The following is a 21,300-nucleotide window of genomic DNA, read 5'->3' on the forward strand; positions in this document are numbered from 1 at the left end:
TGAGTACTGTGGGATGTATTCCCCCACACATCCCATGTCCCACTCACTGTATTGACAGTTTGACCTGGCTCCCATGCCAGTCTGACTTCATCTGAGGGGCCCCAGCACAAGTGTGCTAGGAAGAGCCTAGAGTGGGGTGGGGTGGGCAGGGGCAGGCGGATCTGGGTTAGAGCTCTACCCCATGACTGGACTGGGTGACTCTGGGCAAGTACCTTGCCCTCTCTGAGCCTGTTTACTCATTTATAAATTGAGGATAATAAAAGGTCTTTTGCAGGGTGATTGATGGTTAAGAGAGCTTGATGTTGGTAGGTTACCTAATGACTATCCCCTTTCCTTCCTCTTGGAGGGATCTCGTAAAGAGCATGTGATATCCTCAGGTGTCTTCTCTAGAACTCTTAACCAGCAGTGACTTAGGATTTTGGGGGACAGCGTTCAAGTGAATCCCTTTTTGCATGTTGATGGGAGATTGAATGTCCATTTCAGGCTTGAAGTTTGCAGAAAGGTTCAGAACCAGCAGCCTGTGAAGCCCTGTGCTGTGTGATCGTTCCAAGTCCTCAACCAGGACAGTGGCATGTTGGAGAGATTGGTTTCAGGAGCCTGGGTCCTAAGACTTGAGGCTGCCTGGCTAGTTAGTGGTCAGCTGGATGGCAGAGAGGGAGAGGACAGCTGATATGTACTCTGGCAGAGGGAAGCCTTTGATTTGCTTGGATGGCCTGGCAGGTGTGGGAGCCTGGACAGCCGGAAGTAAGCTGGCGTGGCTTGGGGACTGCAGCCTCCTGAGACCCCAGCCCCACACAGATGAAGCCAGGCCATCCCTTCCTGCCTTGTGGACTGCTGTCTGACTCTGGGCCTTGCTTTCTTTCAGGGAGTGGTCCTTGCAGGTGGATGATACCCCTGGTCCCCTAAGAGGGTCTATGAGGGTTTGCTTGGCTGGGAATATAAACAGAGCCACTGGCTGAGGTTGCTGGGGAGGCTGCCAGGCTCTGTTCCATGGACTTGCCTTCCCTCCTGTGGGGGGTGGGGGTGGCAAGCGAGCAGATTTCCTGGAAAACAACCCCTCTCCTGGAGCATGTCCAGAGGAGCCCCTTAGTCTTGATCTGGAAAGCATTTAATGAGCCCAGATAAGAAGGCCTGGGCGGCCCAGACTTTTCCTTTTGTTCTCTCCCTCCCAAATCTCTAGCCTCATTGGCATCCAGGTCCCCATTGGGATCTAGAAGTGTGAAAGCCCAGGTAACTCTGGATTTGGATCTGGGGTCCTCCTGGCTTCCTGGGCCTGGGGAGGGGACCTTGACCTCATAAGGAAAAGGCCTTCCTGTGTTGTGAACTGGGCTGTGAGCTTCTGGGCTGCTCCTCCGGTGGCTGTGAGCTGGCTCTGTCTCAGACCACAGTTTCTAAGTCCTGTGTTCTGTTTACCTAAACCAGCTGTCCTCCCAGCAGGTCCTAGCCTGAGCCTTTGAGCAGGAATAAGCACTGTGGTTATCCTGTGGAAAGGCCATGGGACCAGTCTGTCCAGGGGGACCTCGAGGTTCCTCCAGCGAGCTCCGTTTCCTTGTCTGTAAAATGGGATGAAGCACACATCTTTCTTACCCTATAGAGTTGTTTGTTTTTAAGATTTTATTTATGTGTCGTGAGAGACACAGAGGTAGAGACATAGGCAGAGGGGGAAGCAGGTGCCCCACAGGGAGCCTGATTTGGGACTTGATCCCAGGACCTGGGATCACGCCCTGAGCCAAAGCCAGACGCTCAACTATTGAGCCACCCAGGTGCCCCCCTACCGTACAGAGTTAGGATGAGGATCTTTCCAGGTGGCCAAGTGCGTGTGAAAGCAGTTTCATAAACCATTAAACCACACAGGTGTAAGGGATTATTATTTCATCTTTATTTTGCAAATGAGTTTTGAAAAAAGCAAACACACATGTTCTCCGAGACATGGATTGTGAAGGCTGCCTTTGCATTAGTGCCCCAGAAGGGAAGCACTCATGTGAAGGCTCATGATGTTTCCTGGAGCCTGACTTCTTTTCCTCAAGCCTTATTTCTTTGGGCTGTATTATCAAGGTGGAATTATCATCTCTTGGCAACATATTGGTATGTGGTGGTGGTGGTGGTGGTGGTTTTTTTCCGCTCTTCGTTGACTCTGAAATAAGTTTTTTAAACTGGCAACTTCCGCTATGCGTGGTTTGTAGCTTGTTGCCCTTTTTGGGAGGGCTAATTAGAAACTTGCGTTTGTTGGAAGTGCTCTTAAATTGCGTGGTCTCTTTTCTGCCTCAGCGCATGTAGCATAGTGACCATAGTTCCATCTGTCTGTGCAACTCAACTAAGGCTTGTCATTCGGCACCATGGGAGTTAATAGATCTGTGTGATTGTGGATGGATCCTAGGATCTGCCTTACCATGATTTTCTTACAGAGGCTCTAATGACAACTTGTTTTTTCAATCACCATTTTTTTCTCAAAAAATGGAGAGCGGGAAAGTTCTGGAAGCTGTGCAGCCTGGTTTGACAAATTTTGTTCTACTCCAGTGCTGATAAGAGGGCTCTAGCGGGCCTCGTGCAGCTGAGGTCCCTGTGTCTGACGTTCTGTCCTTGTGTCTGCTGTAGGTCCTGGCTGTGAGTCACCATGGCGCAGCAAGCTGCCGATAAGTATCTCTATGTGGATAAAAACTTCATCAATAACCCGCTGGCCCAGGCCGACTGGGCTGCTAAGAAGCTGGTATGGGTGCCTTCTGACAAGAGCGGCTTTGAGCCCGCCAGCCTCAAGGAGGAGGTGGGCGAGGAGGCCATCGTGGAGCTGGTGGAGAACGGGAAGAAGGTGAAGGTGAACAAGGATGACATCCAGAAGATGAACCCACCCAAGTTCTCCAAGGTGGAGGACATGGCGGAGCTCACGTGCCTCAACGAAGCCTCCGTGTTGCACAACCTCAAGGAACGCTACTACTCAGGGCTCATCTACGTAAGTGGGGCCCGGGGCCCGGGGCCCGGGGTGGGAGGTCTGGCTCTGTCCCTTCACCCTCACTGGCCTGGCGCTGGTGCCCCGGGGGAGTAGGGGGCTTGAGGAAAGCTGGGGTGGCGACCTCGAACCTTGGCCTGCGGGCGTCCTAATGGAGTGTTCTGTTTTAGCTTTTCTCTGCGTAGCTGAGATCACACCAGGATGCCTGTTTTAGGTCGCCTGGAGGGAGGAGTGTATCACGGTGTGGGTGGGCTGTGCCCACCCTTGGGCCTTGTTCCTCAGGCTTGGTGGAGGTAGGAAGGGTAGTTCTTTCAAAACCGAGGGAATGCCGTGTCCTGGTTTCCCACCTTGTCCTCCTGCACCACCTGGTCCCCTTCCCCCTCCCCGCTTGCTCCGGCTCTTTTTGGGACTCTCTGCCATCTTGTTCTTCTTAGAGGCCTAGCGGCGTGCCTTATTTCCCCGGGGAATGTGTTTTGAGCAGAGACAAGCATCAGGAGCGAGGCTTGCACCTGCAGCCCATGCGGCACATTAGTTCTGGTGCCGTAGCAGGCTTAGCTTCTGAGAACGGCATGTGTGTAAGGCCCAGAGCCTGCAGAGGACAAGGAGCAGCCCTTTCTCTGTCTTCTGTCCAGCGGGGCCACCTTCGCAGAAAGACCGCTTGTCACCGCTTTAGAAAACATCAGAGGAGGGGCGTTGCCCCATCTCCTGTGTAATAGGCTTCAAGATCTTATGGTCCTAGGGCCACAGAGTTCTTTCTAGTTCCTTCTTTCTTCTGTTCAGTTCCAAGGTATTTCCTTCTAGTTTTGTCTCAGGTAGGGAAGAGATATCTGGCTCTTATTATTCCTAAAATAGCTCTTTGTTTGAATATGCTGTTATGTTCACCTTGGCCTTCTCAGTCTTGGAGCTGAATAAAAAACAGTTCTCAAAATGTGTTTGATTTGGAGGAAGAAAACATCTCGAGAGTCTTATAACCCTTTTGGTGGGAAGACCAAGCCTTGGATCTGGGGCTTTGTTGATGATCACATATGTAAATAAAGGACATGCTGGGCTCATCCTGGTACAAGGATGGTAAGTGGCCCCCTCAGTAAGCCATTTTATTTTCTCTATAATCTGAGGGTGACTTCAGCACACGTTTCCGTAGGGCACTTCCCCACCACACTGGTCAGGGACTTCCGAGTGCCCTGCAATGTGCCAAAGTCCTCTGTGGAGCCATGGACCATCCGGGGTTGCCCAGAGCTCCTGATTGGGCCAGATAGCATGCCAGCGCTGTGTTTCCTTGCTGATTGCTAAATTGGTTTATGATAGGGAGGTTCTTAATCTTTTGCCATTGATGACTACCCTTTGGGGGATGAGCCTGATTAGTCAGGACCCACCAGTGAGGACATACACAGAATGGTCCTCCTGGAAGTCCTTTTTTATAAACCAGCTTAGTCCTATCTGCTCATATGGCAAGTGGGGAAAGCTGAGGCCCAGAGAGGGCCAGAGCCCAGCACAGAGTCATACAGCCTGAGACTGGAGCTCAGGTATCTTGACCCTCAGCCTGGCTGCCTCTTTTTTCATAAGAACATTGTATGGACAGAATTAAGAGTCTCTGTCCCTAGGGATCTTGACCACTGAAATTCAGAATTGGAGGCTTGCAGAAAGACTAGGGACCTTTAAGGAAGCATTGCTTGTCTGTTGTGCCCGCTGGGAGCTGAGTCCCATCATCTGGGAGTGGGATGCCCCCTGGGCAGCCTCCATCGCTCATTGTACCCATCCTGGTGGGCCCCTAAGCCGACGTGGGCTTTGCTTAGGGAAGCAGAGTGATTAACGGTGTGAGAGTTGGAGCCTCCAGGACCTGGTTCAGATCCTTTCCCCACCACACACCATGGCTACCACGAGCCTCACTTCTTCGCTGGTGAGAAGTGCGCAAGTGCCAGCCTGCACCTGGTTCACGGCAGGGCCTGGGCTCTCTTCTTAGTGAAGGCAGCTGGTCCTCTGTGAGGCCTTCACTGGTGTCTCTGTTCACCTTTGTCCTGCAAGGGATTTGGTGAGCCTGACGCTCATCGGGGGGCCTGAGCTTGCCGCTACTGGCTGGCTGCCCACGGTCTGCTCTCTCACAAAGGGAAATAGTACTAATGTGTGTTCACTGTTAGTTGCTTCATCTTTCCTCTGAAAGCGTGGGTTGTCCTCGAGAGGCAGAACTCTGGTTGGAGGCCCGAACTCCTGCATCTGTCCCCTCCCATGCCGTTCCTCCTGCCTCACACCAGCCCCCTTCCTAAGCATCCTCCCCAGAAGGGAAGTCGATTGTCTCTGCAATTGCCCTAATGGGGACCCCAGCAGGTGCAGAGCTGCGGGGGGGATCAAAGCCACTGGGCAGGGGGCCACCGCCTCATTCACGGTTCACCTCTCTGCACACGTCGGTCCAAATTGCGACCAGGGAGCCTTTGTGTAGCGGGTTTGCCTGGTGTTGTGGGCAGCGTGGCTAATCCTGGCCCACAGCTGCTCTGCCTGTTTCCCTGGGGGGTGAGCTCTGGGATAGGGGGCTGCCGATCACAAAGAGCCTCTGTGGCCCATGAATGGAGCAGCTCCCTGACGTGGGGGAGAGAGCCACTTGCTCTCTGTCCGTACCTCCAGGAGCATCCAGAGGGAGGCTCGCCGGCAGGTCTCCATCTTCCCACCTGGGCTGTAGGGCTCACACCGGCTGGTTTGATGAGATTAGCCCAGAGACCTTTGGAGCTCTGCGAAGAGAACCTTCCGCAGGACCATCTGCCCACCCAGCTGTCAGAAAGCCTGGTCCCAGGAACCCCCAGTCCCCTTTTGCTGTCACAGACAGCTGTTTGCAAACATCTGGCTCTGAGGCACACCCTAAAAGTGTGGCCATGTGTCCTTGGCTTTCATCGGGCTGATTTCCTAGAGTGTGGGTTTTCTCAAACCCCAGGAACAGAGCTCAATTGTTTCTGAGCTCCTGGGATGACCTCACTGCTCCCTGACCGCCTTCCTCTTCATCCCTGCCCCCCAGGGAAAAACCAGAAGTCTCCCGCTTTTCTCTCATCTGCCTGTAATAACCCGCGCTGCAGGTGGCCAGCACCACGTGCAGACTGCTTTGCCTTGGAGCTTTCCCCGTCCCTCGTGAAAAAGTAGTTGGAGAGAAGGCAAATGACCGATTATCCCAGGAAGAAAGAAAAGCTGAGGGCCCCGAGTCCCCGCCTCCAAACAGAAGAGGCAGCCAAACACACTTGGTCATTTGCAAACTTGGCTGCTCTTCTGCACGCAGGCCGCTGTAGGTTACCGGGTCCCTCCCCAGTTCTGCTTCCTGTGTTTAACTTCTGCTTGCAAAGTCCAAGTGCCATTGCCCTTGGCCCAGGCTGGGAAGGGCCTTTGTCCTCCCAACTGGTTCCTGTGTGGAACCTGTCTTTAGGTTCAGCCACTAGATCCATCTTCTGTTTGGGCAGGACTAGGGAGGCCGAGGCTGGAGGGGGCCGGCTTGGCCCATAGCACAGCGCCCCTTAGGTGTTGGCTGCTGTAGGATTGAGGGGCACAGCCCCAGATAGTGAGGTGATATCATGACGCAAACAGAAAGACAAGGGTGCAGAGAACTGGCCCCTGACTAGGATGCTCTGCACTGGTGGTGGCGGGAGAGCCAGGGGCTGCTCCCAGCTCTGCCTTGAACTGCCTCCTGACCCTCAGCTGTCACTCCACAGAGTCAAGGGCCATAGGTATGTGTGAATCTTGGCTTTGCGTGGCTGCTTCCAGTCCTGTGGTGCATTGTCCTCAGAAGAGGGTGCTTGGGTTGCTCTGGAGGGTTAAAGACAGCTGCACCCCCCTGATGAACACCTGCAACCTGGGTGGTCTCAGGAGTCTTGCCCAGCTTGTGAGGGGTCTCTTTTCTTCTTCTTCTTCTTCTTCTTCTTCTTCTTCTTCTTCTTCTTCTTCTTCTTCTTCTTCTTCTTCAGCCAGGAAGAAGGATCTTGGAAGAAAAAGAAGCAGGTTATTAGGGAAAGAGTAGTCACAAATTAATGTGAATTGACCATAAGACACTGAAGGAAGATCTGTCTAGATGGTTGCCGCTGGCATCTGCTCTCCTGACCTGCTCACAGCGCTGTGCTGGGTGCTGTGCCAATCCTGATAACTACTCTGTGAGGCAGCTGCGGGTCTGTCCCCATTTTGGAGATTGAAAAACGGAAGGGAGAGAGGTTAAGAAACTTGCCTTGCTGGGATTGGAACTCAGGACATCTGACCCTGGGGTCTGATTTTTTAACCTGGTCAGATCAGCCTTGGAGTACTGGGTGGGTGTGTTTTGGGGTGCCTCACATCAAGGGTGCTGGCTAAGTGGGCTCCCCTTCAGAGGAGACTCTCATCTTGGAGAAGGCTCACAGGGGACGGGGAAATGATCTTTGAGTTTTTGAGGGATTGCCATGTGAATGTCTCTAGAAGATTTGAGGGAGAGAGCTGTCTGTAATATGTCCTATCCCACAGAAGATCTGGTTGGGTGGGGTGGGCCATGAGTTTTTCTCAGTGCTGGAGAAGTTGAGGCTTGAATATCTTCATGAGAGGCCTTCAGGGCAGAACACTTGGTGTTTCTGCACAGTTTGCTTGCTGCAGCTGAATCCTTTTCTCTCTGCATCTCACCATAACAGCCACATCTCTTACTGTCCTCGGATCCGAGTTTTGTAACCGGATTTCTACTGTCTTGCTGTGTGCGGATCTCGCCCGAGGCACCAGCTTGTTGGCATGCAAAGCTGATAGCGATCACGCAGTTGGAGGACCCTCACCCAACACGCAGAGCTGGTGGTGGGCACCGCTACACCTGCAGCAGGGCAGGGCACAGGGAGTGAGGGGCTGTAGGGGGTGCTTTCACGTCAGCCTGACTCCTGGCCCTTGTTGGCAGGAACTTTGCCACAGAAGTTTGCACGCTATCAAGAATCAAGACTTCCTGGGGGATCCCTGGGTGGCGCAGCGGTTTGGCGCCTGCCTTTGGCCCAGGGTGCAATCCTGGAGACCCGGGATTGAATCCCACGTCGGGCTCCCGGTGCATGGAGCCTGCTTCTCCCTCTGCCTGTGTCTCTGCCTCTCTCTCTCTCTCTGTGTGACTATCATAAATAAATAATAATTAAAAAAAAAAAGAATCAAGACTTCCTAACCCATTTCTGTTTGCTCCTCTTTTCTTTAGACCTATTCAGGCCTGTTCTGTGTGGTCATCAATCCTTATAAGAACCTGCCCATCTACTCCGAAGAGATCGTGGAAATGTACAAGGGCAAGAAGAGGCATGAGATGCCCCCCCACATCTATGCCATCACAGACACCGCCTATAGGAGTATGATGCAAGGTGAGTGCCTAGGCCTTCCTGGTGGCTGAGTCTTCACCTGCAGCCTCATGGACACCGTTGCAGGTGCTCATTCACATTCAGTGTCACAGTGATCTGGTGGTGGCGCCGTGCATTATGGAGACCTCTGAGCTGGTGTATGAGAACCAAGGCCAATGGCTATCAAAGGACGTGTTTATATGTTGAGAGAGTGTTCTAGAAGCTTTAAAAAATACAATTCCTAATTATTGCAATTTCTCATTCTTGTCCAGACTCTGTGCCAGTCTCCTCACTTCCAGGCCCCTTCTTCTACCAGTTACTCCCTTTCCTCCTGGCTTTTCATATCTTTTCTTCTTGCTCCTTCCCCACGGTCTAGAAACATGCTTGAGTTTTTCCCATCATTAAGAAACAGACACCAAATCTCTCCTGGGTTCTGCACCTCTTCTGGTTTGTCTCTGCTGTCTCTCTGATCATAGTGGAGCTTTGTAGAGGAAGTGCCTGCTCCACAGGCCTCCCTCACCCCTTCTGCAGATTGTCCGACAAAGGTTACCCTCCCTTCTGCATTGCTAAATCCACGGTACCCATGTGTTCTTCTCTTACCTAACCTCTCCCCAGCGTTGGACAATCTTGACCAGTCCTTTGGAAAGCCCTTCCTTCCTGCGTGACCCTCTTTCTGGTTCTCCAAATCGGTGCCTGGCCCTCTGCATGGTTCTCTCCTGCCCGTCTCTTGCCTCTGCGCATTGGTGCCCCTCAGGGCCTCATCGCTCTCTCCTGTATTCCTCTGGATGCTGGACACATCCACTTGAATGGCTTTGCCACCACATTCTGGCTGAGGACTGGGACTCAGCAGCTCCCTTTGCTTCGGGCTGCCGTTTCTCCAGCCACCCAGGTCCAGAACCTGGCTGCTTCTCCCCTCTCTGCTCTCTTTCTACCTCCTTTTTTCGGGTCCATTAGCACTGCCTATAGATTTAATCTCCTTCCATATTTCTCACCTCCTTGCCCCTCTTTTTTTTTTTTCCTTGCCCCTCTTTTATCCTGTGGCCATGACCTCAGTTATGGCCTCCCAACAGTTTTCGCCTGCACTGTTGCTGTGACCTCTTAACCTTCACTTTTAGAGCCCTCCCTCTACTTTCAGCAGAGGGTCATCTTTCTAGAATGCAAATCTGATCAAACTCCTTGATTTGAAATCTTGAAAAAAACTCGAAAAGGCTCCTCATGGCCCCAGAGGTAACCCCAGAACCCACTAGCCACAAACAGTGCCCTTGTAATTGGCTTCCTGCCTTCCTCTGACTTTCCTGCCACATGGACCTGCTTACATTTTTCTCCCGGGCCTTCCTGCGTCCAGCCACCTTGCCCATGCCAACTACTTGCAATGCCTGGCAGGTCCCTAATCTCTTGTTAAACACAAGACTAAAGCTTTCCTGCCTTCCAGGGAGGATATCTGGGCTAGATTTAGTGATACTTTGACTTAGGTGTTTACACATTTGGTTTTCTCTCCTAGACATGGAGAGGGCCCGTGTCACCTATATATTCTCGAGCTCAGCTGAGTGTTTGGCATGTGGTGGCATTTCGTGTAATTCCTGGTCAAGCCCAACTTCCAGGCAGGGCTGAATTCTCATGACTTCATATCGATAGTGGTTTTCCAAATCCTTGTACATGTGCATATTTTTTTTTCCTTTAAAATTGCAGTGAAGCTGGGCAGTGGTGGTAGAGAACCTTGTTGTATTAGCAGAGTCAATCTCTGGTGTAGCGGTTTGAAGGGACAGTGAGCAAGTCTGTCTCGTTCTGCACGGTGTTGTGGGCAAGGCATTTCATTGCCAAGCTTGATGAATTATGCAGGACGTACAAGTTGGGCCTAGCCTTTGGCTTATGTTTATGTCTATGAAAATTTCTGGAGGAAGCCAGCCCTTTAGTTTTAAAGTAGGATGTGTGTTTCAAAGTGCTAACTAAAGCAGTCTGGTGGGAGAACATTCTGTGAGATTCCAGAAGACCCTGAGTCTGTGTCTCTAGAGGTTATGAGTCAGTTTTCTTCTAGCTGTGCTAATTGGCCCGGTGCAAATTCACCCTGGAGTCTTCCTGAGCCCTGCGCTGCTGAATTAGGGCATGTTCCCATCCTCGGATCCTGGATTTGAACGGTTTTCTAGCACATGGGCTTCCTTGACTGTCAGGCAAGCCATTATCGCAAGAACAATGTCATGATGCAGAGTGTGGCAACAGCGGCTGGAGTTCTGGGAACTGGACTCCCAGCCTTTCTTCCGACAGCCTGCATGACTCCTTCTTGAAGAGATTTGACCAATTTTTATCCAATGACAAAAACATTTAAAGGGCCAAAAGTCAGCTCTGTAGGTTGGAGGTCATTGAAATAAAGAGAGCGATCTGCAGAAGGCTGGAGATTTCCTTTGTGTTGACCAGAGAGTCTTGGCCATAGCAGAATGGCCTTGACAGGAAGCCATGAGCTCCCCAAATTATGAGAGCAAGCGGGAAGGTGTTTCATTCTTTGGAGACCAGGGATGGAAATCCATTCTGGGCCCAGGAAGCCAGAGATGCTGGTGCCTCTTTTTAATGATCTGTGGGGGTGCTGGGTCCCCATAATCTCTGACCTTCAGCCTGCGAGCCTTTCCCTCCCCTCCTTCATGAATGCCGGACTTGGTGCAGCCATTAGCCTCTGTGGGGACCTCCTACTGAGAACATTTCCAAATCCCTTCTCGTTGTCTATAGCTGACCTGCAAAGCACTTTAGCAACAGGTTTTTTTTTCCTTGGAGCAGAGAGGAAGTTATTGAAGAGAAGTTGGCTCTCCTGTTAAGGATAAGGTGGTTCACTAAGCAAAGAAAGTTCTTGAGAGGAGTTGTGGCTGTCGCCCTAAGTCAGGTGTGGAGAGTGATGCTTCAGGGTCAGTGGGCTGTTAGGATGAACTCCTTAGCACAGGCTCTGTGGGGAGAACAGGGGTGTTCTCTGCCCCTCACCTCTTAAAAAGCACAGTTAGTTCCTTTTCTGCCTTTTCTCTAAACGGGAACTAGAAAAGGGTTTCCTCCCTGAGCTGCCTGTGGCTTATGGCATACTAGCACTTACTCTGCCAAATAAGGTAGTTGGTGTCTTTGTCTGGGGACTTTTATGAGATGAGCTCCTTTTGCCTGTTCCTGGGGCCTCCCTGTCTTTCATCTGTGAGTCCTGATGAGTGCCGCTTGTCCTGTAGTTAGTATTAGTATTCATTTTTCACTTTGAAAAGCTGCCCAGTTTGGATGATAAATCATATGGTCACTCTGCCTGTGTATCAGACTAAGTAAGCCAGGGTTTCTCAAACTTGGCAGACTTTGGCTTTGGGGCCGGAGAATCCTCCCTTGGGTGTGGGGGGCTTGTTCTGTGCATTGTAGGATATTTAGTGGCAACCTGGCCTCTGCCTACTAGATGCCAGCAGCTCCCTCCTTCTTCTGGTGACAACCAGAAATGTCTGCAGACATTGCTACCAAATGTTCCCAAGGTGGGCAGGGGTGGGCCGAAGTGCCCCCACTTGAGCACCACTGGACCAAGGACTGCAGATTATTTTTACTGAGTATCGACTCCTGTGGATCAGTAGTGCCTCTGGGCCTGGCATGTCAAAGATCCAAGACTCAAAGCCAAGGAATGTTGGGATAGATTAGTGCTGTCTGCCATGGGCACGGGATGGGGCATGGCAGCATTGGCGCGCTGGAGGAGTCCATGGAGATAGGACATAGAAAGTGCCAGAATACCAAGAGGTCTAGTACATTATTCTGGCTGGAGGCCCTGGCAGTCCAGGGGGAGGGAGGAGACGTGTTTATACCCAGACATCTGGGGCCGTGGCTATATGACAAGACAAGCTGCTACCTACACCTGGTGCCAACACGGCTTCAGCAGGTGTCAGGTGTCTTGCGAGTTGAGGGGAAGTTGTGGCCACTGAGGCCAGGGGTGGCGGGGAAGGCACTGCAGAGGTCGGATCCTGTGGAAAGGCTGGCAGGTATGTGTCAATAAGCGGTTCCAGGGCAGCCCAGAAGTGCCTGCCAGTTTTGTTTGTTTTAATCCTCAACCTTGGGTTTAATTAAAGTCCCGTGGTAACTTGGTTGGTTTACCCTCCCAACCCTGGCTTTTCCCTTTGGTTAATTTGTTGTCCTGGCCAGTAATGGGTCTTCCTGCCTTGGGGATTGAACCGTTCCTTGGGATTCTGTAAAGGCACATTGAAGATGGGCATGAACTCTATGTGGCTGTCCCTCTCTGGGCAGTGGCAGCTCCGTGGGGCGTGTCCCAGGGCAGGAGCAGCGCATGGTCTATAAAAGGTGTGACCTGGTTGGGAAATGGCGCTCCTGGCTTCCTCTGGGACCTGGCCTTCCAGGGTCTCCCTCTGGGAGTAAGGGTGTACGTGGGTTCTGAAAGGAGAACCCACCCACTGAAGAATCCGACTTGAGCACCGTTCTCTCCCCAGCGACACTAGCAGAAAACCTCAATGTTGATCAGGTAAAATGCCAGGTTTGGTTCACTTTCGGTGACTTCATGGTATTTTAATGAGCTCCCAGCATTTCTGGGGGAGTGGCAGCAGGGTCTGCTTTCATTCCAGGCCTAACCTAATCTGAGAACTATTTAACCCTTGACTCTGTGCTAGGCCCACCCCTGCTGCTCTGTGGAAGCTGCGCAGGAAGCGGCTGGTCACCAGGTAGTGGCCCGGTGTCCACTGCGTGTCCACGTTCTGTCAGTTGGTTGACTAACCTTTGAGGGCAAACAAGGGGTAGAGTTCTAGCACTTGCCTCACATCCGAAGGCTTCGGGCCAGAAATACAGATCTACCTGCCCTGTCCAGGGCCCGCAGAGGCAGCCCCAGAAACCAGGGTCTCCCGATTGCCGCCCTGGTGCCTGTCCCCCGGGGCTGCTGCCCCAGGTCCTCTGGCTGTGTCTGGAGGACTGCTGGCCAGCCGGCTGGCTGCAGGCCCTCACTCCCTCTCCACATTCTCCCTGCCAGTTGCTTCTGGGGAGCTGTCTGCTTTCCAAGGCCTTCTTGAGGGTGGGAAGCACCGTGTGGGTGAGGCGCTGGGGAAATGCTTCAAGGGTACAGTGAAGCATGACTGCGAACACACTCACCAGGACCGGCGGCTGAGGCAGCCACAGATGTGATGACTCCACTTGAGCAGGAACGCGCTGGCCAGGAGGCTCGGGCCCTGCCAGCGAGCCCTGCCCGCCGCCGCTGCACACAAAGGGCCCGCTGTCTGCAGGGAGGTCCGGAGCCAGGCCCCGAGTGCCCGTCTGTGCCGTGGAGGCCGCGGGTGCCGCGTTGGCCCACCCCAGAGGGGCGCGCTCCCAGCCGCACATGGCCACTGTGCGCTCACCAGGCCTGGCCCAACGGGAGGAGGTCCTGAGAGGCAGGGAGATGAACTTGAGAGAGAGAGCAAGCGAGCCCGGCACGGGCAGGGAGCCCCACCTAGCCCGGGGGCTGGGGCAGAGTGTGAGGGGCTTTGGCCAATGACCCAGCACCTCCACAAGTAAAGTCACCGGCACCAGTTTGCTGGGCCTCTGTAAGCCTCAGCCTGAGGAGCAACTTGCCTTGGGAGCAAGACGTGTGTGAGGAAGAGCGAGCTGGGTTTGCACTGGATTTGGGTTGGGGCCTGGCTCTGTCGGTCCCTGTGGACTAGGGGGCCACTTTCACGGAGCCTTCTTTTCCCTGTGGCCTCTTGGCTTAGTGATGCCTGCTTCCTTGGAGGGTTATTGCAGGGATGACCCAAGGTGTGTGGACGGTGCCGGGCCGTAACGAGCGCCCCTGGAAGGTAGTGGGGAGCGCCTGGAAATGCAGCCTCTTGATCGAACTGCCCCTGCCCTCCCTGCACTGCATTCTTTCCCTCCACGCTCCCACTCGCTTAATGCAGGTGATAACCAAATGCTTCCTCCAGGCGGACTTCTTCATCTCCAGGAGGCCCGTGAGAGCTGGGGCTCTGGGTGGCAGCACACACAGGAAGTGACTTGTCAGAGGCGCCTCCCTGCAGGGCCGCGTAACACACGGGCGTGCGCAGGCAGACACGGCCTCGGACTTGTCCCGTCTCGTCCGCGGCCCCAAGCAGGCTGCAGGAGGCCCATGGGCGCACGTGGCTTCAGGGGGGCCCCAGGGGAATGACATGCCTTTGGGAGGCAGCCCTTCATTGACACTGAAGGGATCCTCTGGCCATGTGTGGTGGGGACCCGGGGTGGGGGGCCTGTGACCCTAGCCCTGGGCCCAGCAGAACCCAGACTGCTGCCCTGCTAGGCCCCCGGAAGCAAAGCCTGTTCCTTGGAACGAGGCTGCTTAGTTATGATGTGGTCATGCCTACCAGTCTCATTTCTGTAAAATCTTCTTTCTAGAAGAGGAATCTGTGGCTCACGGATCCTTTTCAAGGATTCAGCTTTATTTTGGCTTACTTTTCTGTTTGGTTTTTAAATTTCAACCCAGTAGGCCTGCTGTGCTTTGCACCAGGCCACCTGAAGTGGGGGACAAGAATGAAGTGCTCTTCAGGAACTGAAATTTTGAGGGTGGTCGAAGACGTGGCATCTCTGTTACCACCCCTCACCCCCAAACAACCAGAAGTCACCTGCACAATCAGTAATGGCTGAGCCGCTTTGTGCTTTTAATGCCCCCTGGATGTGCTCCTCCCAGGCTGCCTGTGAACCCTGCTTACCGCCGTTTTTCCTGTTCTCTCAGGTTCTGGCTCTGAGACTCCAGCAGAGCCGTGTTCCAGTAGGTCAGGACTGAATGTTGGTGTGTTCAGAATACAGGGTTGCTTTCCTTCCCCCTGCCCGATTTCTGGAATTAAGCTGTCAGATGAGAACAGGACTAATTGTCTAAAGAGAAAAGTCAGTGCTCAAAGTCTGCAGGCATGAAAGTCAGGATTCTTTAAGTGGCTTCTGTAAAATTCTTCTGGTCTGGACCGAGGCTGTTGGCCCAGTGTCCTCCTTTGCAGAAAACTCTGAGGACCCTTGGTGCTCCTTTGGGCGACAGTCAGTACTGACTAGGGCCCTGCATGTCATGCCAGCCAGACTTTGTGACTCGATGAAGATCTGGTCTCCACCCTGAAGCCAGTCCACAAATACAGCAGGGCCAAGGTCTAAGCTGAAAGCCAAGGACAGAGGTTGTGCCCTGGGAGTGAATTCTCGCCTAGCAGTTACCAACACACTGTTCATTTCATTTGATCGACCCTTGTCAACGCGACGGGAGCGACTGGCTTCTTTAGGATGTGTCTCTCCGTGCCATTACTGTTCACCTCCTGGCACAGATGTTCCTGCCATTCTCCAACAAGCCTGATGAAACTCATCCCAAGGGCATTTCGCAAAGCCAGAGCTTTGCCTGGTACTGTCCACCTTGTTCTCAGTGTCCTGTTGGTCTTCCTTCCTACACTCTGCAGAGCTGTGGACTGGGGCTTGTCTGGGACTCCGCTGGGACCCCCCAACTCTCTCCTTTTTTTATTTTTAAGATTTTATCTTTCATGAGACACACAGAGAGAGAGGCAGAGACAGGCAGAGGCAGAAGCAGGCTCCTTGTGGGGAGCCCAATGCAGGGCTCAATCCCAGGACCCCAGGATGACACCCTGAGCTGAAGGCAGACGCTCAACCTCTGAGCCACCCAGGTGCCCTCTCTCTTTCCTATTGCTCCCCAAGGGGAATGTGGTTCAAGAGCAAAGCAGACCGACCTCTAGGTCTGGTCTCTGAGCATCCCAGTGGTGTTTGCTGTGGGCTGTCTGCACTCACATGTGACTTTTGAATTTCCCTCCACCCTGACAAACCTGTCTGAGCTGTCTCAGCAGCAGCCCCACACAGAGAACATTCTCACTCCCAGCCCTGCCCATGGACAAGGTGTCTGAGCAGCCAGCAGTGGTTCCTGGCAGGTGTCCCTGCGTACCGGAGCTCGGCAGCTCAGCTTGGCCTGTGTGAGTGGCTGGGTGCATTTTGGCTGAGAGAGGGCTTGTTTGGGACCTCGCCTGCCCTCTACCATAATGAAAGTTGTAAGTGTAGCCCCTGGGGCTTCTTTCTAATTATCGAGGGTGCCTGCTGGGGGAGGTGCCTGTTCTCCACCTCTTAGCCTCCTGGGACTAGAGACGTGGGCCGCCTCAGTGGGGTTCACACACGGCCTCACCTGGGGGAGGGTGTGGGTGGAGACTCTGGGCCAAGTCCAGCTGTGTTCCTGCTGGGGTTGCTGCTGAGCCAGCATCTCCCTGGTCTGGGCCTACCTTTGTGCCTTGGAGAGGACATTGCTGGCAACCACGCTGCGTGCTCAGGAGCCAGGGGCAGTGGGTGGCTCAGTAAGCAGGCTGCCAGAGGCTCCATGACCCAGGGGGCCTGGGGCTTGGCGTCGGTGTGCAGCCTGTGCCGACATGGAGCACCAGCTGTACCTACTGTTCTCACCTCCCTACTTGTCCCCAGGTGCCTGTAGCCCAAGCTTGTGAATGGAGCTGGCTCTGGGCAGAGTCCCAGATGAGTTTATAAGGCCCCCAACACTTCCTGAGAGAGTGGACAGCTCTTTCATTGCAGCCTGGGGCAGGAGAGCTGGTGGCCCCAGGCCTTCCCAGCCCCCTGAGTTCTGAGCTTGAACCCACAGGTCTTTCCACATTTTGAACCTGGTGAAAGACTTTGCGTTTTGGCCCATGAGATCCTGACGCTCATGGGAGTCTGGGGGAGAACTGACTCTGGAGCCCAAGGATTTGCCCTGGGCAGCCTAATGCTTCTTGTCCCAGGCGACAAGGAGCAGGAGTTCGCACAGTGAGCGACCCCAGGGTGGTGGAAAGTGTAGGCCTGTTGGTCGTGCGTCACCCCGTCAGCCTCACCCCACGCAGGTGTGTCAGCCAACCTGAACCTGCCCTTTGCTTTCCCTTTTTCTTGGCCCACAGCCATTGATCAAGCCTGGTTGGCCTGAAGACAGATCCTGAGGGCACAGTGCTCATCCAGGTGTGCCTCCAAGAACAGGTCTGCAGGAGGCCCAAGAGGTTTTATCTCAGAGTTTGATGAGTCAATCCCGGCAGTGGCTGTTGGTGGACCAGGCCCAGTCTCTTCCTTCTGTACTTCCTGTTGGGGCTGATGTCACCACTCTGCGAGCCTTGTGGCCTTTTATGGACAAGAATCAGCAGCTCCTCTTGCTGAGGAAGTGAACGATAAATAAAGCCCCTAACATATGTCTGTACTTGGGGTGAGAGACCTGCGGTCAGGTTTCCCCTCCTCCCACCTGCGTTGGGCCTTCTGAGCTGGTTGGAAACACCTGTCTGCATTGGATGTCCATCAGCTCCGAAAGGCCTCTGGGGGCTTGGGGTTTAAAATAAAATCAGGAGAGGGAATGGCCTCATCGCTGAACATGTAACTTAAAACCTTTTTGTTGTTGTTCGGGGGATGGTGCACAGTGCAGAGCTCTGGAGGTGCAAAAGGCCTGGGGTTATTAAGGACAATGTTTCCAGGCACCTGGGCTGTTCTGCATGCTTCAGGCACCGATGTCATTCAGTCCTTAGAGCAACCCTGCTGGTGAGGCCCTGGCCTCTGATTCTGAGAGGTCAAGGGGCCAGGCATCTCCATGGGGAGTGCAGAGTAGGAATCTCTGTCCTCTCTCTTCTGGCACTGCTCTGCAAGCCTGGACAGTGGTCTGCTGAGGGTGTTCTGATGAACCCTGTCTCCACTACACAGGCAGCTCTGGTGTTCATCTCCTGTTCTTCAAATGAGGAATTCAAGAAGATTGTATCTGAGGCAAGGCTGCTGCTTCTCTTAGAGTTGAAAATCACTATAGAGAGATTCGTGTCCTGTCTCTACTCAACTCCCACCAAGTTAGGGACCAGGCAGGATGGGTTTGGGGCCTCTGGCAGGCTAACACGCCTTCATTCCGGGAAGGAACCCGTTTTCCAGAACTGGGTTGTCTCTGGTGGGTGTCCTCCATGGTTCTGGGCCATGGGGTTCCTGTCTGGCTGTCTGTCTCCTGGTGTGGCGGAAGGAAGGGCATTTTCAAACAAGCCTTCAGTCTCATAGGCCCAAAGGAGGACTTCAGTCACAACAGAACAGACTGAGCCCTGGAGTGTGTGTGCCGTGAGGTGACCGTGTGGGGAGGGGCTGAGGGAGTGGGTGTTCGGGAGGGTCCCCGCTGGAATGCACTGGAGTGTGGCAGAGTAAACTGAGGCAGAGAGCTTGTTGGCGGCTGAGAATTCTGACCATTCAGTACTGGGAACAGATGCTTCAGAGCTCAGGAGCAAGCCCAGAAGCACTGTGAGAAGAGATACGCAGAACAGGGACGGTGCCTGCCTTATTCACTCTCAGGTTGTGGTGAGGTCACAAGATGACGGACCCAGACTCACTGTAAGAACTGAAAGGGCCTTTCCAGACTCACGGGGCCACGGTGTCCTTCACTGTAGACAGGTGGATTTGGGGTACCAAGCAGTGGGGATAAGAGCTGAGGTGATGAGAGGGGCCTCCATCAATTTTCCCCTGCAAAAGTATGGGCGTGTATCCTTTTAGGTTGTGTCGATAGTCGTGCTTCAGGGATTGGAGGTGAAAGGTCAGGAGCGGAGGGAGTGGTGGTGGTGGGGTGGATGTAGATTGCATAGAATTTGGGTCTCAGATTGGAAATTGAAGCGCATGCAGGCCTCTGTATATGTACTGACATGTGCAGGTGCACAGGCACCTGCGTACCCCCCCCCACGTGTCTGTGTTTACATGTGTGCTTGTATGTGCTCGTGTGTGTTGCCTGTGCTCATGCGCATCTTTGTCTCTGCGTCCTCGTGCAACTTGTCCATGTCTGTGTGCGTGTGTGTGCACATGCCCGTGTGTGTGTGTGTGTGTATGTGTGTGTTTGTGGGGCTCTGCTTCCTGTTGTTCAGCAGCCCAGCATCTGACTCCTCCTCACACAATTAGAGGAATTCCAGCCATCCCAGGGACGGGGCCTGGACAGCCCTGGGAAAACGGTTCCTTCTGGAAGGGATGGGAATGTTTCCTTTTATGGTAGCATCGGCTGCTGCTGCCTTACAGCTTGCCAGCACGCGCAGGTACATTCTTGCCCACTTGTGGAGCAGTGACTAAACATGCCTGCAGCCGGGGCTGGCGCGGGGTGGCGGGGTGGGGTGGGGTGGTGGGGGGTGGGCAGTGGGGGAGGCCAGGCCCGGGGATCACAGCCCTGCGCATTCCAGACCGTGCCAATTGCCACACTGTCTTTGGGGAGCGGGGGCAGGTGATGGTGACTGCCCCGTCTTCCAGCCCTCAGCCCCTGCCTCGTCCCATCTGTCTTATGGAGATGCTGTGGAGGCTTCTGCGACCCTGGCCACATGGTCTCTGTTTTGTGGGAATGTGGAGACAGGGGCCGGGAGTGGGGAAGCAAGGTTGCCTGCTCTGGGCAGTTCCACAGTGGTGAGCTGGGTGTGCGGTATATGCGTGAGGGTGCCTGGCTGAGTTCCCTTGCACCCTTGCACCGTAGATTTCTTGGGGGGAGGGTGGGAGCAGCTGCCACTGGTGTCGGGTGTGTGGCTCATATTTGCCTCTTGTTCTGAATGTCCTCTCCCCGCGCCCCCCCCCCCCCAGTGGCTGTTAGATGGGGGCAGAGATGGTAGGAATGCCCAGCCCCGTGTGCTTGCTGAGGTGGGCACATTGGAGGCTTTCCTGGCGACCAGGAAAGTGACCCAGCAGGTGACCCAGCTGAGTGCTTTCTGTTGGTGTTGAATGGCTAAATCTGTCTCCTGAGGCTGTGCACAGGGAGCCATGAGTCACTCCCCACTGTCCCGTTCTGCAGGGCCTGGCCGGCCAGGCGCAGCTAGTAAGCGTGTCCTTCCAGGTCCCCAATGTTGGGTTTCATGCAGTACCTCTAATGCTAACAGTGACTAGTCCTCCTCTGTTACTCCTTACCTGGTATTCTATTACTCCACAGCTAGTAGTCTTCTATTACTCCTTGAGTAGTGCTTATTACTCCTTGGCTAGCACTCCTCTCTCATTCTTCAGTTAGTACTCCTCTGTTACTCTTTAGCTCCTATTCCTCTATTCCTGCTTGACCAGTAGTCCTCTATCACTCGTCCACTAGCATTTTCTTCTGTTACTCCTCAGCTAGCACTTCTCTATTACTACTTGACTAGTCTTCTGTTATTCCTCGACTAGTACCCGCTACTTCCCTATTACTCCTCAGCTAGTACTTTTCTGTTACTGCTCGACTAGTACTCCTATGACTCCTCGACTAGTACTTCCACTGCCCTGACAGTGCCACCACCACCCATCGTGGAGACTTCATGACGGAGAAGTAAACCGCAGTCATGTGTGGAGTTCATTGTTTCCTTGCCGGGTTCTTTTCATCTGTTACTTCTGTTTTCCAAGCTAAACTTGCCAGGGAGCTAGTAGCATATTTACTCTATAGATAAGGAAACTGAGACATGAGGTTGAAATGCCTCACTCACTGCAGCTCAAATATTAGTAAGTGGCCTGGTCCAGGATTTGGCTGGTTTGACCCCAAGGAGTTGAGGGTATGACATGGGGTGGGATGAAGAGGGAAAAAAATAAGTTTGTCTTCTCAGTTATCGCTTTAAAATTGGCACCCCCCTGGCACTGAACCAGGTCAGCCCAAACACCTGCAAGCATTTCTGTCAAACTTCGCTTGCAGAGTGTGGACGTTACTGTTCTTGCAGCAGTGAGGGGAGGGGGCTGTTTATATCCTTCCTTGCTTACTGAGGTGCAGCTGGAGACTGTTGCTGAAAGATCCCGACAGTCGGGCCTCGAGACCCAGCTTGTCCCAGAGGCCGGTTGGAAGCTGTGATCTTGTTCCTTCCATGCGGCCCCTGCACCAGCATCACGGCCCCCATGTGCCAGACACTGTGGGGGCTTCGTGCATGTGTGCTCTCCTCCCCATCACACGAGGGGCCTGGGGCTCTGGGCACCCGTGCATGTGTCTGGGGGGCTCACGCACCCCAAGGGCCGATACTGTGAAGCCAGCCTTGTCTACCCCAGCCCGCACCCAGCCGCTTCACCTGTGATCTTTGTTTGAGTGAGGACGGGACGGTACTTCCCACACCTGCACAGGCCTCCTCTCCCTGTGGCGCCCACCCCAGTTCAGAGCACACAGGTCTCCTCTGCCCCAGTTCACAGCACATGGTGCCCTGCCCCAGT

General features: G+C 53.7%; 1 protein-coding gene across 1 annotated transcript in view; it reads left to right on the forward strand.

The window, feature by feature from the left end:
• Window positions 1–21,300, forward strand: part of MYH9 (myosin heavy chain 9) — a 91,032-nt gene that overhangs the window by 28,641 nt on the left and 41,091 nt on the right. The window contains exons 2-3 of the mRNA XM_055327828.1: window positions 2,596–2,947; window positions 8,097–8,253. Of these exons, the coding sequence (XP_055183803.1) occupies window positions 2,615–2,947; window positions 8,097–8,253 (490 nt within the window). The 5' untranslated portion in view covers window positions 2,596–2,614. The remainder of the gene's footprint in view (window positions 1–2,595; window positions 2,948–8,096; window positions 8,254–21,300) is intronic.

This window comes from Nyctereutes procyonoides, unplaced genomic scaffold, assembly GCF_905146905.1.
Source record: "Nyctereutes procyonoides isolate TBG_1078 unplaced genomic scaffold, NYPRO_anot_genome, whole genome shotgun sequence".
NCBI lineage: Eukaryota > Metazoa > Chordata > Mammalia > Carnivora > Canidae > Nyctereutes > Nyctereutes procyonoides.